This window comes from Vanellus vanellus (assembly GCF_965231255.1).
Source record: "Vanellus vanellus genome assembly, chromosome: Z".
Taxonomy (NCBI): Eukaryota; Metazoa; Chordata; class Aves; order Charadriiformes; family Charadriidae; genus Vanellus; species Vanellus vanellus.
In genome coordinates, this window is record NC_138908.1 from 42,554,944 (window position 1) to 42,570,736 (window position 15,793).

At 37.7% G+C, this 15,793-nt stretch overlaps 1 protein-coding gene across 1 annotated transcript in view; it reads left to right on the forward strand.

Moving 5' to 3' along the window:
* Nucleotides 1-15,793, forward strand: part of FANCC (FA complementation group C) — a 72,663-nt gene that overhangs the window by 52,743 nt on the left and 4,127 nt on the right. The window contains exons 8-12 of the mRNA XM_082496945.1: nucleotides 1,553-1,605; nucleotides 5,560-5,659; nucleotides 10,102-10,177; nucleotides 11,001-11,082; nucleotides 14,549-14,720. Coding sequence (XP_082353071.1) covers nucleotides 1,553-1,605; nucleotides 5,560-5,659; nucleotides 10,102-10,177; nucleotides 11,001-11,082; nucleotides 14,549-14,720 — 483 coding nt within the window. The remainder of the gene's footprint in view (nucleotides 1-1,552; nucleotides 1,606-5,559; nucleotides 5,660-10,101; nucleotides 10,178-11,000; nucleotides 11,083-14,548; nucleotides 14,721-15,793) is intronic.

The following is a 15,793-nucleotide window of genomic DNA, read 5'->3' on the forward strand; positions in this document are numbered from 1 at the left end:
AACATACTTCTCACTGTCTGCTGTTTTCACAGAATTGCAGAATGGCTTAGGGTTAGGTTGAGGGTTGGAAGGCACCTCTGGAGATCGTCTAGGCCAAATTTTCCTCTTTTTTATTTAAAAAAAGAGGTGAACGTGTCTTTTTTTTGCCTTAGCTAGCCAGCTTTTCTTGTCCCTCTAGCACTGGAAGTTTGTAGACCAGCCTTGCACCAAAGCTGCATGCTGTTCTTCACACGTCCAAACCACCGTCTGTAAATCCTCTCGAACACTAGATGGCACACGTTCAATAGGACAACTTAACTTCAGAAGTGTGACAGAGAAAAAACGTGGTAAAACATGAAAATGAGGTGCCACCTAATATTTCCAGTATGGCAAAGACAACTGTGAGAAACAAGGAGCTTTTCTAGACAGTTTTTATTATTGTCTGTTTTCTGAGTCTGTCACATAGGGACCATATAAAGTCCTCATTCTAACTGTGTGCAATGAAAAAGAAAAAAATTCTATTCTATTTGTTACTTTTTAGCTTGAAACAAACGTGTAAAAGTTTTCTTTGGAATAGTGTGTCAGGCACTAAAAGCTGTTAGAATAAATGCCATTTATAAATGCTATTCCTTCCATCATCCTGAAGTTTAGAGAATGCATTTTATTAAACATGCCTTACTTTAGATTGTTCAAGAACTATATTCTTACCGAATCTTCAGGTGCTGACTTTAGAAACACAAAGCATGAATGTGTTTTTTAACAAATATAACAGATATATTCCCCCTTCAAATATACTTTAGGGAATGTGTCCTCCAAATATACTTTGGGGAATGTGTAAGTAGTTTTTTATTCTTGGTGCTCTATAAAAGCCTAATACATCTTAGAATTTAAGAATATGGGATTTGAAAGTAGTGTGTTTACTAGTGCATGTTTAATATAACAACTTTCTTAAAACAGTCTTTTGTCTGGTAGCATGATAAAAATCTTCACTAGTTCAACAAAAAATTTGGTGCACCGGGGTATTTAGCTTGTACTAGCAACTCTGAAACTCACAGAAGAAGATAATACAGTGAAAAAATGTCTTGGACCAAAATGTATGTGGTAGTGTTAAAGACAGGTGATAAAATAAAATAAATTTCTGGAATTTAATTTTGAAGATGTAGCAAGATTCTCAAAGCATATCCAAAAGGGATATGTCTGTGAAGAGGAGAGAAAAGCTTTTTGTAAATCTGCTCCCTGTCTCTTGCCTCCAGCAATTGCATGCAACAGCCTGTTCTTTCTATCTGCCACCTTCAGTATTTTTAGTGATCGTTGTCATAAACAGTTTGGGATCCCAGGTGTTTGCATTTATCAGCTGCTTGGTATCACTGTGGATCTCCTTCCATGACTTTGACATAGTTATTTTGAAGAACCTAATCCTGAGAAAATCTGAGGATTTACTAAGAGTTGATCTGAAATTTACAGTTTAATAATTGCAGTGTAATAGCATCCATGAGTTAAGCTGTAAATTATACAGTGGCAGTTGGATTGTTTCTTATTAACGACTAATTTTATTTCATTTGTTTATCAACAGCCACAAGCAGCAAGCCATCCTGCCATTTTCAGAATCGTTAATGAAATTTTCAAGTAAGTTTTGAAATTATAGTGGGAAGTGTTTCAAATGGTCAGTTTAAACGTTGAGGTTTTCTTCATGAGAAGAAGGAGTATTGTAATCTGGGATCTATTATCATTTCAGGATGCCTTTTTTTTAGCTGTGTCTGTTAGTGTCCCCTTCTGTGTAATATACTGCAAATAATGAAAAATGTTAAAAATCACGTGAACATTACATAAAAGTTACATTGTAATATAATTGACAGTTGACTACATTGTATTTTAACCTTTAAAATTTATAATTTATTTAGTACTTCGGTAGAGATTTGTGGTTGAAATATGATTTTGAGGTGAAAAATAAATGCTGAAATAGCTTGGCTCATGCCAGCATGAAGATGGAATTTAGCTAAAACATTTGTACTAACCTGTGCAGCCTTTTTTACATTATGTTAATAGTCTTCAGGATTGATATTAGATGTGCTTTTAATGGCATTAAACTATTGATCTGCCTGTTAATAATGAGTTTGGGTTTGAATGCATTAAGATTATTTTGAAGCAATAGATATCATCTACCACTTGGGGGCTTCCAGTCCTTTGTACTCTGTTTTCAGTGGCTTTTTCTCTTCACTTTGCTTGAATTATTATTTTATCATTCTTTTTAAGTGGATCTACTGCCAGGTTTATCAGTATTATAGTTTCGATACAACAACAATGCGTTTAGTGACTGACATTCTTTGTTCATTGAGTGTTTTCCTTCCTAAAGAAAAAAGGACTCCTGGGTGCAAGTGTCTGGGGGCATTTGTGCCTCTGTGTGCATGTTAAGGTTTGCGCAGGCACTAACAGAAGGGTCTTTGCTGTAGAAACTGTAGACTGCTGTGTTGTGAGAGTAGAACCACTCAGCAGCTATTGGTACACCAGTCCTTTCTGTTGCTGTGGTCCAGCATCTGAGCACAGCTAGCATTTGGTGAATAGCTGAGACCAGTCGCTTTCCCAACGCAAAATGCTCTTGGGAACTGATGCGACTTCAACAGTTCTGTACTAATGTCTTGGGCTGTATATTGTGATGGTATACGGAGACAAAAATTTGTTCAAGCTTCTTGGCTTATTTAGAGTCATGGTATAAAAAATATTTTCAGAAAATGACATGGGACTACATAACTCTTTTGCACCCTTTCCGTTTGGTAGACAGTAGAAATGGATGAGGTGCTGTTTCTCAGACAATGCAGGACTTCGTTGAGCAGAGTATTTCCTAATAAAACTTCACACTTCTATTAATGTTCCAAATAGTCTTAGAAATTCATCATGTTTTCCTGTTGCTCAGCCTTCATTTCTGCTGCCTTGTTTGCTTTCCGTTGTTTCTACTTAGTGTGCTCGTTCCTCTACATTGTTGGTATTAAACCCTTATGCTTTAAAAATACTATGTTTCAGGTCTTCTTGTGAAGCTGTATACGTTAGCTTGCTTTTGCAGACCGGTTGGTTTCTGCAGCTTTGTGTTCATTTTTGTTGTATTTTTGTTCATTTTGTTGTATTTCTCTGACGTCCTTCCAGTTACTACCAAGTGATGTGCAGACACTAAGATACTATGTAGTCACATGAGAAATTTTAGAAAGCTGCTGATAAGGAACTTGTACTTCATTTCTTGGAAACTGTGTTATGTTTCTACACCCGACAGAAAACTCTTTTTATTTTGGGGGTTAATATTCTGTTAGAAGCACAGATCTAAGCATTGTGTCTCTTTCAGGAATAACTTTTCCTGCTTTTTGCATGCTTTTTATTGAGGTTGATTGTGCTAAACAGTTTTATCTCAGGGATGTTAACTTGTGTTTTTATTTCCCAAGTAGAAGCTTATTTTGTTGCAAAGTGTGCCTGTGCAGAACTCCACACACCTAGACTGTCTTCAGTTTCTGTGTACTATTTCTTGTGTTTGTATCAGTGATTATATGTGCCCATAGATTTGTGAAATTACTCTGTTACAGTGATGCGTTAGCCATTCTTATCTTTTAGATCATTATGGAAAGAATGGAACAATTCTCTAATAAAAAGCTTATATCTCAGTGGCAGCTTACTTTTAACATTTTTTTTTTTCTCCTTACTATTACATGTCTTTCAAATAAGAGAGTGAAAATTACAGTTCGCTGCCCATATGCTCCACTTGCTTAAGGTTACGTCATCAATGATTTAGATGAGGGAATTGAGGGTACTATCAGCAAGTTTGCTGATGACACTAAGCTAGGAGGAGTGGCTGACACGCCAGAGGGCTGTGCTGCCATCCAGAGAGACTTGGACAGGCTGGAGATTTGGGCAGGGAATAACTTAATGAAATACAACAAGGGAAAGTGTAGGGTCCTACATCTGGGCAGAAACAACCCCAGGTTCCAGTATAGGATGGGGAGCTACCTGTTAGAGAGCAGTGTAGAGGAAAGGGACCTGGGGGTCCTGGTGGACAGCAGGATGACCATGAGCCAGCACTGTGCCCTTGTGGCCAAGAAAGCCAATGGCATCCTGGGCTGTATTAGAAGGGGGGTGGTTAGTAGATCGAGAGAGGTCCTCCTTCCCCTCTACTCTGCCCTGGTGAGACCGCATCTGGAATATTGTGTCCAGTTCTGGGCCCCTCAGTTCAAGAAGGACAGAGAGCTGCTGGAGAGAGTCCAGCGTAGGGCAACTAAGATGATTAAGGGAGTGGAGCATCTCCCTTATGAGGAAAGACTGAGGGAGCTGGGTCTCTTTAGTTTGGAGAAGAGGAGACTGAGGGGTGATCTTATTAGCGTTTATAAATATATAAAGGGGGAATGTCATGAGGATGGAGCCAGGCTCTTCTCAGTAGCAACCAATGATAGGACAAGGGGTAATGGATTCAAGCTGGAACACAAGAGGTTCCACTTAAATTTGAGAAGAAACTTCTTCTCAGTGAGGGTGACAGAGCACTGGCACAGGCTGCCCAGGGAGGTTGTGGAGTCTCCTTCTCTGGAGACATTCAAAACTCGCCTGGACGCCTTCCTGTGCAACCTCATCTAGGTGTTCCTGCTCCGACAGGGGGATTGGACTAGATGATCTTTTGAGGTCCCTTCCAATCCCTAGCATACTGTGATACTGTGATACTTTATGCCCTGTGGAAGGCCAGTTAAAGCATTCACTTTCCTGAACCTCCAGAATGGGTTTTATGATTCCACCTTTGAAAGCACATTGGAATGCATTGGTCCCTAGTAAAATCTGTAGCAATTATTGATCTAAAGTATGCCTTTGATATACACTCATTTCTGTTTGTGCTTCTGATTCATTGCTTAATGATCACTAAGGAATCAGTGACTGGAACAGCAGCTGTATTATTTAAGTTCAGTCTCCTTGCATAGTTTTTTTAAATATGTCACTTTTAAATTTGATCAATGTTTGTTTGTTTGTTTCCCAGGGTCCAGAAGGAGTGTTATATTTAACAGTTTAAGTCAAGTTGGATTTTGGGGGGGGTTGTTTTTCTTTTCTGGGTTAGTTTTTTTTTCTGCAGTTGTATATCCCAGGATATTTTACTACATTGTACTTTCTCCTAATTTGAGATGGCCTGTGGAATGCAGTCCCACAAAGAACTAAAGTATGCTTAACTGTAGGCATAGGAATAGTTGCTCTGAACTCAGTAAGACTGTTCAGATGCCAAATTTGCCTAATAAAGCTGTGGTAATCTCTTTTTTAATTTTACACTTTTGTCCCCTATTGGCAGGGTAAGTTATGTATATCTGCATGTATATTGTATATACTTACTAAATCTAGTTTGTTTGTAGGCGTTGGATAAGTTTGTTTTTTTTTTTAATAAAAATAAAATTTAAAAATCCTGCAAAGTTAGCATTTCTATCAGTTTCCACACTGGCGTAATGAGCTCAGACACAGCTTGAATATACAGCATACAAAGAATGTACCGTTTTTTTCTTCATTTCAGTTAACAGTGGTGTGGTGGGCAGATTAATTATCTGATCTGTCTTAATCTAACTTTCCAATGCTTAGGAATGCACTGCTGGAAACTGCTGGAACTCCAGAAGTTATGACCATAATACAGGTGTTTACACAGATCTTCCTTCAGGCTCATCAGAATGAAAACAAGCAGGTTAGTCAAGATCTATTTCTTTATGTTTCTTTTCAGTAAGGAGGTATGAAATTTCACAAGAAAAGAACAGTTCTACTGTTGAGAATCGTGACTGAATATAATGAGCTGAATAATAGCATCTCTCTAGAGCTGTATATACATGCCAAAGTTCAGTTCAAACATTTTCACCTGTGAATAAAATTAATAGTGTGAAACCAATATGTAAGAGCAATTTACCTGACTTTACCCTGGGGTAATCCTGCAACCTAAAGTGTGAATTTCACAGGGGCAGTTCCCCTGGTGCTGAAGTTTCTGCCTGTATAGTGAACATGACCATGAGCATTCATCTTTGATAGAAAGGATGAAAAACTTTAGCTGCGTTTTTCTTTTGCAGTAGTGGGGTTTCTGATAATAAATGAAACGGAGATAATAACCCCATCCCCATTCCCCCAAATAATTGTAAGCAGGACACCAAGTAGTCAGATTTGTTTGTTCAAAAGGTAAAAGACACAGAACACGTACTGATTTCAGTTTCTGGTCTTCACCAGTGACATCTCAGAAATCTTTCCTCAGTCTCAAGCTTCATATTTCCCAGTTTAGTGTCTCTTCTTGTGCGTAAATTTTTATACAGATCTTACTAAACTGAATTAAGTAGAATTACTTTTGTATGTACTAATTTAAACAAGAGCAGGATCATTTTCTCATTTTTAAATTTCAAAATGGAGATATGAAAAGGTTGTCCTATTCATAGGTTGCAAACTTCTTTTCAGGTTCCCAAATCACACTATCATTTCACATCCTGACCATTTTGACTGGTTGTTTAACTCCAATTCATATGATACAAGTTTGGAAAGTATCCTATCATTTAATAGCTTTCACTTTAGACTTAAGAAAATTTCCAGTTCCTTTGATTTTTGCATCTTTTTGGGGAGAAGGTAATTAAAATGTTGGGACTTCTTGGAACTTGTGACGTACTGGCCTTTAATTAGCAGTGTGATTGAATCTGTCTTCTAGCTTCAGGCAATATGAATTAAGGATGAAACTGCAGCTGTCTTGCTTAACATGTAAGTGCTGTGCCTGTTAATTTTATGCCACCCTGATTACCTGGCAGCAGCACACTGTGTAGCCCCAGGTTGGGGCGACGGGGTGGAGAACACAAGTAAAGATTCCACACCCATCAGACACTCAAGAGCTAATGCTGTTGTGCAGGTGATGCATTTGCTTCAGGGTGAAAGTCCTACAACTGCTGGCATTGCGGCATGGACTACTGCCCGCTTTTTTTAAATGGTTTTAAATGTTAAGTTTCCTCTATTTAATTCGTATGCAGTTTAATTCATGGGCTATAATTAAGGTATATCTTCAATATTAGAATTTAAAATACCTTGTTTCACACTTTATGAATTGATCGTAGTGTTAACTGACAGTTGGAGTGTAAAAATGGAGGCAGAGACTGCTTCCTAAACTTTGTTTGAATCAGTCAGATCTTATTTTTCTGTCGTACCAATATAACATATATTCATAACGCACCCATCTCTGTGGTATCTGGGTGCCCTTGACAGGACATAATGTGCTTCATTAGCATTTCACAGAGGAATGGTAAAACCATTAATGGCAGAGGATGAAGAGGGTTCTGGCTGGGTCATCTGAGACCGTAGCAATTTATAGTAGTTAATTGAAAAAAGGCTAGGCAAACAGATGTGTCCACAAAATTTTCAGAAGAACCAGGTCATGTCTGGCAGCCACACAGGTTTGCAAGGTAGGAGGAGAACAATTTTCTATTGCAATGTGGCAGCTGTCAGAAATATCTGTCTTTTCTAATAACTTTGTAGACCGTTTAGAGAGAACAAGGTTTGGCAAAAACAAACAGTGCTACAGGGTTTAGCTATGTTTTGGGAGGCTGGAAAAGGTATAATTGGAACATGGCATTTAAACCTACTTAGGAAAAAAGACCATTTGTGTAGTCATTGAATAAGAAATTTAAGAATGGGTGTATTGGGATTGCTGTTGGAGTAATATTCTCCGTGTTTTGTACAACCAGATTTCCTTCAATTTTGTGATGGTAGTGAAAGCTGACCTAAGGATATTTGGGTCACGTTAGTTGTAAATTTATGAACTTAAAGTTCATGTTTTTGTTTGATGGAATTTATAAGTTCTTCCGGGATTACTTTCCCTTGATCATTTCAGAATTGTCAGTGGTTTTCACCTGGGAATTTTGTTTTAAATAGCTGGAGAAGTATTTTAAGCCAGTGTTCAACTTTTATTTCCTGTTATACACCATGGCAATTATTATAACCAGACACATCCAAACTCGTTCTGTCTCTTTGTACCTTGTTTTGCACTTTGTGATGGTTTATGCAAGCAAAGAACTGCCTAAAATACTGTGTTTGTATGTCGGGAAGCAGACATGTTTTGCTTTGCTTAAACAGTATGCTGAAAACTGGTTTTCACTTACTTCACAATACTGTTTTCGTATGTAACTCATGCTGTGGGTTGTCTTGGCTACCCCTAACTGTGTCAAGGGCTGCTTTTCATGGGGAGTTTTGGTTCAAGCTAATTGGCTATGTGCATGCTTTAGTACAGGGATTATTAATTTTTAATTAACCTAATTCTACTTGACAAGTAGACTTCTCGAGTCTTACCATACCAGTGATACATAGACTGAGAATACCGTATATATTAGTGTGCTGTAATGTCAATTAACTGTTGTTTGCAGAACAAAAAAAATGAGTAGAGAGAGAATGTGTTGTTCCATTTGTTTATAAGATTCGTGCATATATGAATGTGTGCAAAGAAATGAGTTACTAAATACAGTCCCCACTGGATTTAGAAATTTATCACATTTCATAGAGTCTGTATTCCCAGTCTGTGTTTCAAGAGATGATCTATTTGCTAAATAGTCTCTTATTCCTAAAGAAAGGAGATAGAAGAGTTCTAAGGTCATTGGTATGGAGACTTGAAGACTGAAATAACAGAATCATAGAGTGGTTGAGGTTGGAAGGGACCTCTGGAGGTCACCTTGTCCAACACCCCAGCTCAAGCAGGGCCACCTAGAACCAGTTGCCCAGGACCATGTCCAGTTGGCTTTTGAATATCTCCAAGGACTGAGACTCTACAACCCTTCTGGGCAACCTGTGCCAATGCTTGGTCACCCTCACAGTTAAACCCCCAAAAAACCCACCCAAACCCCATGTTTTCTGATATTCAGACAGAACCTCTGGCTCCTTGTACTAAGGAGCCGAGAACCGGACATAGTACTCCAAGTTTGGCTCCTGGAGTGGCTGCTCACCAGTGCTGAGGAGAGCAGAAGGATCACCTCCCTCAACCTGCTGGCAGTCCTTCGCCTAATGCAGCTCAAGATACCATTCGCTGCCCTTGTGGAAAGGACACATTGCGGGCTCATGTTCAACTTGGAGTCCACCAGGACCCCCAGGCCCATTTGTGCAAAACTTCTTTCCAACTGGTTGGCTCCCAGCATGTGCTGGTGCCTGGGGTTGTTACTTCCCAGGTGCAGAACTTTATACTTTCTCCGTGTTGAACTTCATGAGATTCCTGTCAGCCCATTTCTCCAGCCTGTCAAGGTCCTTCTGGATGGCAGCACGACCCTCTGGTGTATCAGCCAGTTCTCTCAGTTTTATGTCATCAGCAGACTTGTTGAGGGAACACTGCCTCATCATCCAGATCATTAACGAAGATGTTAAACAGGAGTGGACACAGTATTGATGCCTGGGTTGTAACGCTAGTTACTGGCCTCCAGCTAGACTTCGTGTCAATGATCACTACCCTCTGGTGATCCACCTCAAAGGGAGTTCGTATTGCACTTCCACATGCATGCTACGCATTAGACGTGCCTGTAGTAGATGTTTGCAGAACAAAAAGATTAAGGGTATGCTGCTGCTAGTCTCAATTACACCAGCAGCAATGTTCTCATTATACAAATCACATGTACCTAGATAAATAGAGGACAAATACATTATCTATGACCACGCTGCCTTGTGCTGAATCGGATCCTAAGAAGTTTAGGTTTCCATTTTGAACATAAGGCAATAATCTACATCACACCCTCAGATTTTGTAGCTGTTATTAGTTCCCAGTTTAATATGATCTGTGAACTTGTTTACACTGGAAAATCAAATTAAACAAATTAGTGTCTCTTTTAACCTCTTTGTATTAAGAATGAAGAGTTTTGTGATTACATGGAAAAAGCCTAATAATATTAAGATATTATTTTTCGTAATACTCTGAATCTCTTTTCATACAAGTATTTTAAAAATCCATAACTACTTTTTGTAAGCAAGCTTTTCCTAAATATCCCCTTCTTTCTTTATGCAAAATCCTAAAATTAAGTGTGGAGTTACTTTTGTGTTCTCTTGCTTCAGTCTTACTACCTTAAATGAGATTGTTCGTTGTGGGTTTGTTTTGTAAACTGACCAGAAAGCTCTTAAAATAATGATTTTGTATCTTAGCATAAATTTCCACTGAAGTCCTACTTCCATGACCATCACCAGCCTCTTGTAACAGCTTTACTCAGACGTCCTGTTGGTAAGTTTCTTCATGAAACATTTGCAGCATTAGCCAGCCTGCATGATCTGTATATGTCTTAAAATAAATTTTAAAAGGATGAAGACAAAATTTTGCCATTTCCTAAATAGGGTGTGTTGACTTGGCAATTTTAATAATATTTTTTTAATGTATTTTTTTGCAGGAACATCTAATTCTTCTGTAACGATAACACAGATGTAACTTTAGAGAAAACTAAACTAGAAGTGAATAACAATAGAAGAGTGCATAATTTTGTAGGAATGAAGACAAGTTACTGAGATTGTAAAAATACTAAATATTATCTTTATAATAATAGTAATTTTCATTATGAAAATTTTCATATGTATAATACAAGCAATAGCCTTGCTGTTTGTCTCAGAAGCTTGAATTCTGCTGATCTTTTAGATTGCAAACCTAATACTTTTTTTTCAGGATACCCGTTTTTATAGATCACGAAATAACCTCTCAATATGGTAGTTTTTCATGAGCAATAATTTCAGCTCAGTACAAGAGCCTCTGAAAATGTTACCCCACTGATTATATATTAATATCGAGGTAGCATTTACACAAGGCTATATCATCCTCATTTGAATATTCCTAGCTGTACTTCCTCATATGCCTTAGTCAATGAATTGTTCTAAGAAACACAGTAATAGGTATTGTTGAAAATTGGGAAATTTTAAAGTGAAATTTTAAATGCTTTGTGAGAACTGAATCAAGTTGCACAAATTTTAATGCTAGCTTAATATGTTTAATTTCACTGTTCTGTTCTGGTTGGACAGAGTAGACTTTTCTGAATTTTATTTTCATCCTCCCTCCTCAGAACTGCCAACTGCACACTGGCCTCAACACTTGAAACACATTTCGGATATGCTCAAAGAATTAGTAGAAGATACAAACATTACGTAAGCAATATTATATTTTCTAACATTTGTCCTTTGCATATGTTACTTTGTGAAAAGTCATGTCATTTGAAGTCTTCAGTGGCTACATCTCATAATTTTCTTATTATTCTCTGAAAAGAGCTTTGTTTTAAAGAATAGGACTTAGATTACTAACTTTGTAGCATCTATAGACCTGACCAATAAGCCCCTGAGTCAACAAAATCTTGTCATTCTTTTCATTTCAGCAAATAGCTAGCTTACTTCCCTACTCTCCCATTTCTCCCCCAAAACTTTAAAAACTGATTCTGGATTGAATAATAAAAGAATTCTTCCAACCAGAAAGGCAGCTAATATTGGAAAGAGCCTGTTGTGTGTGGTTGTGTTTTATGAAGGAGATTGTATTGGCTTTCTGCAGGCTTACGCAAACATCCAAACTTCAAACTTCTTGATTTCTTTTCTTAAAGATATGACTGCTAGACTGCAGTATCCTTTCTTCTATCTCCATCTTTGAGCTGACACCCCATGTTTCTGACCTGTTACCCTTAGCCTTTTTTTGTCCAAATAGTTGCTATAATGAATGATAGTGTTTGTCTACATGCGTTCAGCTTTGGTAGTAGTTGCTCTAGGACTATATGAAAAGAATGAAAAAAAAAAAAACATCTCTATCTGTTGCTGCCCTGTAATTCTTTCTTATCAGGCGTGTGATGAGACCTGATTCATCTCAAACTTGGATGTGAGTTGGCTGTGATCTGCTCTGAGAGTGAGCTTTCCAATGAGTATCGAACAGCTTTTAAATTGAAAGAAACCTATTTCATTTTGTTTTAAAATTGGAAATATTTCAATAGAAAAATGGAATGCCTAGGCCAGATAGACCTACAAAGGCAAGATACCCAACTGTCCCCCTGTGTCCTGGAAGGCAGATACTTGCATCCACTCTTGGTTTCAGTTAACTCATGGAGGCTTTTATTTGTGTTGAGTGGCAGAAAAAAGCTTTTTCCCGTTCCCTCTGAGGCCGGTCTGTCTGCTGGCAGCTTCTCACTTTCTGTATGAGCTGCAGTTCAGTGCTATGTCTCGCCTGTTCATCCCTGAAGTCTGTCAAACCTTTCCGCCCTGGGAGTGTGACCAGTAGCTGACCCTGGCTTCTTAAAGAAAGACATAACTCAAACTTAGAACAAATAAATAAAACAAATATCATCAATCATAATGTGTTACAGTAATAGAAACATGTCTGTTCTCACTTTGTTGGCTAGCCCTTTCTTGGCTTATATTGTCTTTTTCCCCCTTTGCTTTGATAGTACACTAGTTTGAATAGTATTGTACTTGCCAGAATATCCTCTTACTTCCTTTAGAACTCATGCAACAATTATGTTTTCTACCAAAACCCTCTCAGTTACAAAGAAAATGGATCCGGCTTAAGGTTTTAAATACTAATATCCATGAGGAAACTGTATTAAATTTTCTTTTATTGCTTTATTCCTGATTCTGCATCCTTTCTACTTGATAAGATTAACAGAGGAGCAAAAATACTACTGTACAGCATATTATCTTGCTTCTTATAGTCAGTGCTCTGTTTATATAGCTTGTTTTTCAGCGGTTTTACTTTACAGAAAATATAAGTCTTACAGCAAGGTGCTCTCTGTGTACTTCTAACCAACAGATTGCTTCTGTGCCATTTTTTATTATTATATGTAGTCATCTCAGTGAACAGGAAATATTATGTCACGTTTTAAACCAGAAATCAACTGCTTAAAGTTTAAGGACCTGTATTTACCCGTTGAGCTAAACACTTCCAGTCATAAATACTGTCAGGATTACCCTAAGTATAGTTATCTGTTCTCGGTAATTAACTTCTAATTAAATTTCATCTTTGATTGTACATCACTGGGTTTCAGAGCTAGCCTAGCCACTTACATTGTCACAGCATTGAATTATGGTCAGATAAGTAGATTACTTTGCTGAGGAGAGGGCTGTTGTTCTAGGTCGCTATCACATTTGTTTTTTCAAAGGTTTTTAACGTTGCGTTTCCAAATTCTAGTATTTTCAAAGACTTTACCAGTACCAATCCCGTTCCTTTAGCTAAGGAATTTTGGTCTCGGATTTTGTCACACATCTCTAGTTCCCTGCAGTCTGAGCTATGTTGCTACCCCTCCAAAAGCTCTGGAATATCAACAATGATGACTTTTATAGCTGTCTCCTCAGTACTTTATTTTCTCTCTGTGACTCTGCATCAACCTCTTATGTCTTATGTCAGTGATCATGCATATCCAAAAATACTGATGTGGTGGATTTGTGTCCTAGGAATGGGATTTTGAGACCCTGAGATTCTGTGGCATATAGACAATATAATTTACAGGATCAATAATTTCTGGGACACCTGTAGACAATATCAGTCACCAAACTTCATATATAGAATATTATCTGCACACAGCACACATTCATCCATAAAACTGTGCCTCCCACTTCTTCAGAAAGTCTTAAAGATAAAGCAGTTTATTCCAACTGTGACCTTGTCACATTCTCCAGATGATGTGATGGTATCAGACAACTTCATCAACTCCTGCCATTTCTAAGATCTCTTGGAGTTTCCTGGGAAGAGTGGCACAGCAGCTGTTGGAGTCCCCAGGAATAAAACATAAGAAAAACCTCTAATTCTTCAGACTTTTGCCAAACTTAATAGAAATAATTGTTCCAGTTTTTTAATCTCCTTCCAGCTGTCCTTCTGTCTGTCCTTTCTTCCATGCTCAGTTCGACTTTTTGCTTTGGAGACCCCTACCGTTAGTTTGCATGTCCCCGTTATTTCTTTTTTCTTTAGTTGTATCTTTAAATTTAGAAGAGTACATGTGAGAAAGTGAAGAGATGAACAGTGGTCCATTCTTACCTTTCTTTTTCTTACTGCAGTAACCCAGTTGCAAATACCTTCAAAATTTTCATTAAAGAGGACCTGAATTTTAAAGAGTCAGCAGATGAATATCCTTAAAAACTTCATATATAGTCCATCTAAATGTAATTCTTCATGAATTACCAAAAAAGATATGCCTCATGAATTACCAAAAACTAGAAAATAACCTGGAAAGCACCAGAGAGAAACTAGAAGATAATATAAGGCAACAGTATGTTAGAATATAACACTTGAGATATGATTTAAAGTTTTGAAAGTCCTTACGCTGGAGGGTATAAATGATAAGGTTTAATTTTATGATGTATATTTTAATACATAATATTTTGCCTCAGTTTATTAGAAACTGGTGATATGCATAGTCTATTCAACTGACAAAATTAATCTGTTGGTAGCACAGGGTTGTCTCATTTGATCACGACTGCAGATAATAGAGTAGTACATGGGTGTATGCTTACCAGAAAGGCATTATCTGTTGAAGAGTTGTTTAACAATTTTTATTTTCATGCCAGCACCATTTGAAGTTAACTTAAGACATTTAAAAATGTTAAGTAACAAGAAATACTTAGTTGTATCTTTGTAATTTTCCAGATCTCTTGCTGACCTTTTTGAAACCTGGTTTCTGGTTGCTCGTTTTGGAGAATGGCTGGATATTGCGGCAGAACAATTACTGAAGGCTGGGGTAGAACCAGATGCTTTGCTGTGGCTGCTGGCATTTTACTACTGTCCTCAGAATGAAAACCAACAAAGGACTCAAACAATGGTGGGTAATGTAGCGATAGTAAGCAGCAATAAGTAGTCAATAACTGCTTATATGATATTGCTGTAAAACAAATAGTGCACACCAGAAAAATGAAAGGTCTGCGCTGGAGAATGTATTGGCTTTACAAGGTCTCCTGGGAATTGTGTTGCAGTGGAGAAGTTGAAAGATAATTGTTGTGGATTTCCTTTGTGACATCTAGAAAACATTTTTCCTCTTTTTAAAGTATATTATGTAGATTAGCACATTCTTGGCTTTCTTTTGGATGTCTTGCGTGCTTTTAATCACAAGCAAAACTACTCTAGGAATAGTATTTTTTAAATCACTGTGTGGCAGAATTCAGCATTCCTGTGTTATGGCATTTTCTGAGAAGGATACACAAGAGAAATCACAACAGCAGTCGAAGCAGTACAGATACTTACCAGACACAGCCCTGAATCCTAACCTTGCTCATGTATTCTGATTTCTCTTATGTATCTTTACTGATTTTTGACATGTATGAGATCGTAACAAGTGTGTTATATTTGCACATGCTAGGTTTCTAACAGAAGGAAGCACTGTCCTAGCCTCATGCACCATACTGCACGAAGAGTGCTGTGTGTCTGTGTATGCGTGCAAATACGTGAAAGCCTTTAATTTAGAGATATTATGCAAGTTTGAACCCACCCAAGCAATCTGATCTACAAAGCCCAGATTCAAAATCTGGCTGCAGCATCTCTAGTTTTCCTTAATTCAAAAACTGATTCTGTTTGATTTAAAAATGCAGCTCAGTACACCGTGCTAGTAAAACATCATGCTTTTTTACATCTAATGGTCAATGTACAACAGTGTGTTCTGCAATACTCTATTTTCTTCCCTTCCCCTCCCGCCACCCAGGTTGCACTACAAATGCAAGCTTACAACCCAATCACTTTTAAATTTTTTTTTTCTCTTGAATTTCTTTTTGTCTAGGAGCAGGGGTGGGATGTTGGCTGAGCAGAGTTAGGTTAGATCTACAGTGAAGTAAGGAAACCAGAGTTGGTTTTAGAATGCAGTTTTGGGAAAGAAGGCAATACCCAAGCAATAAACATGAGTGA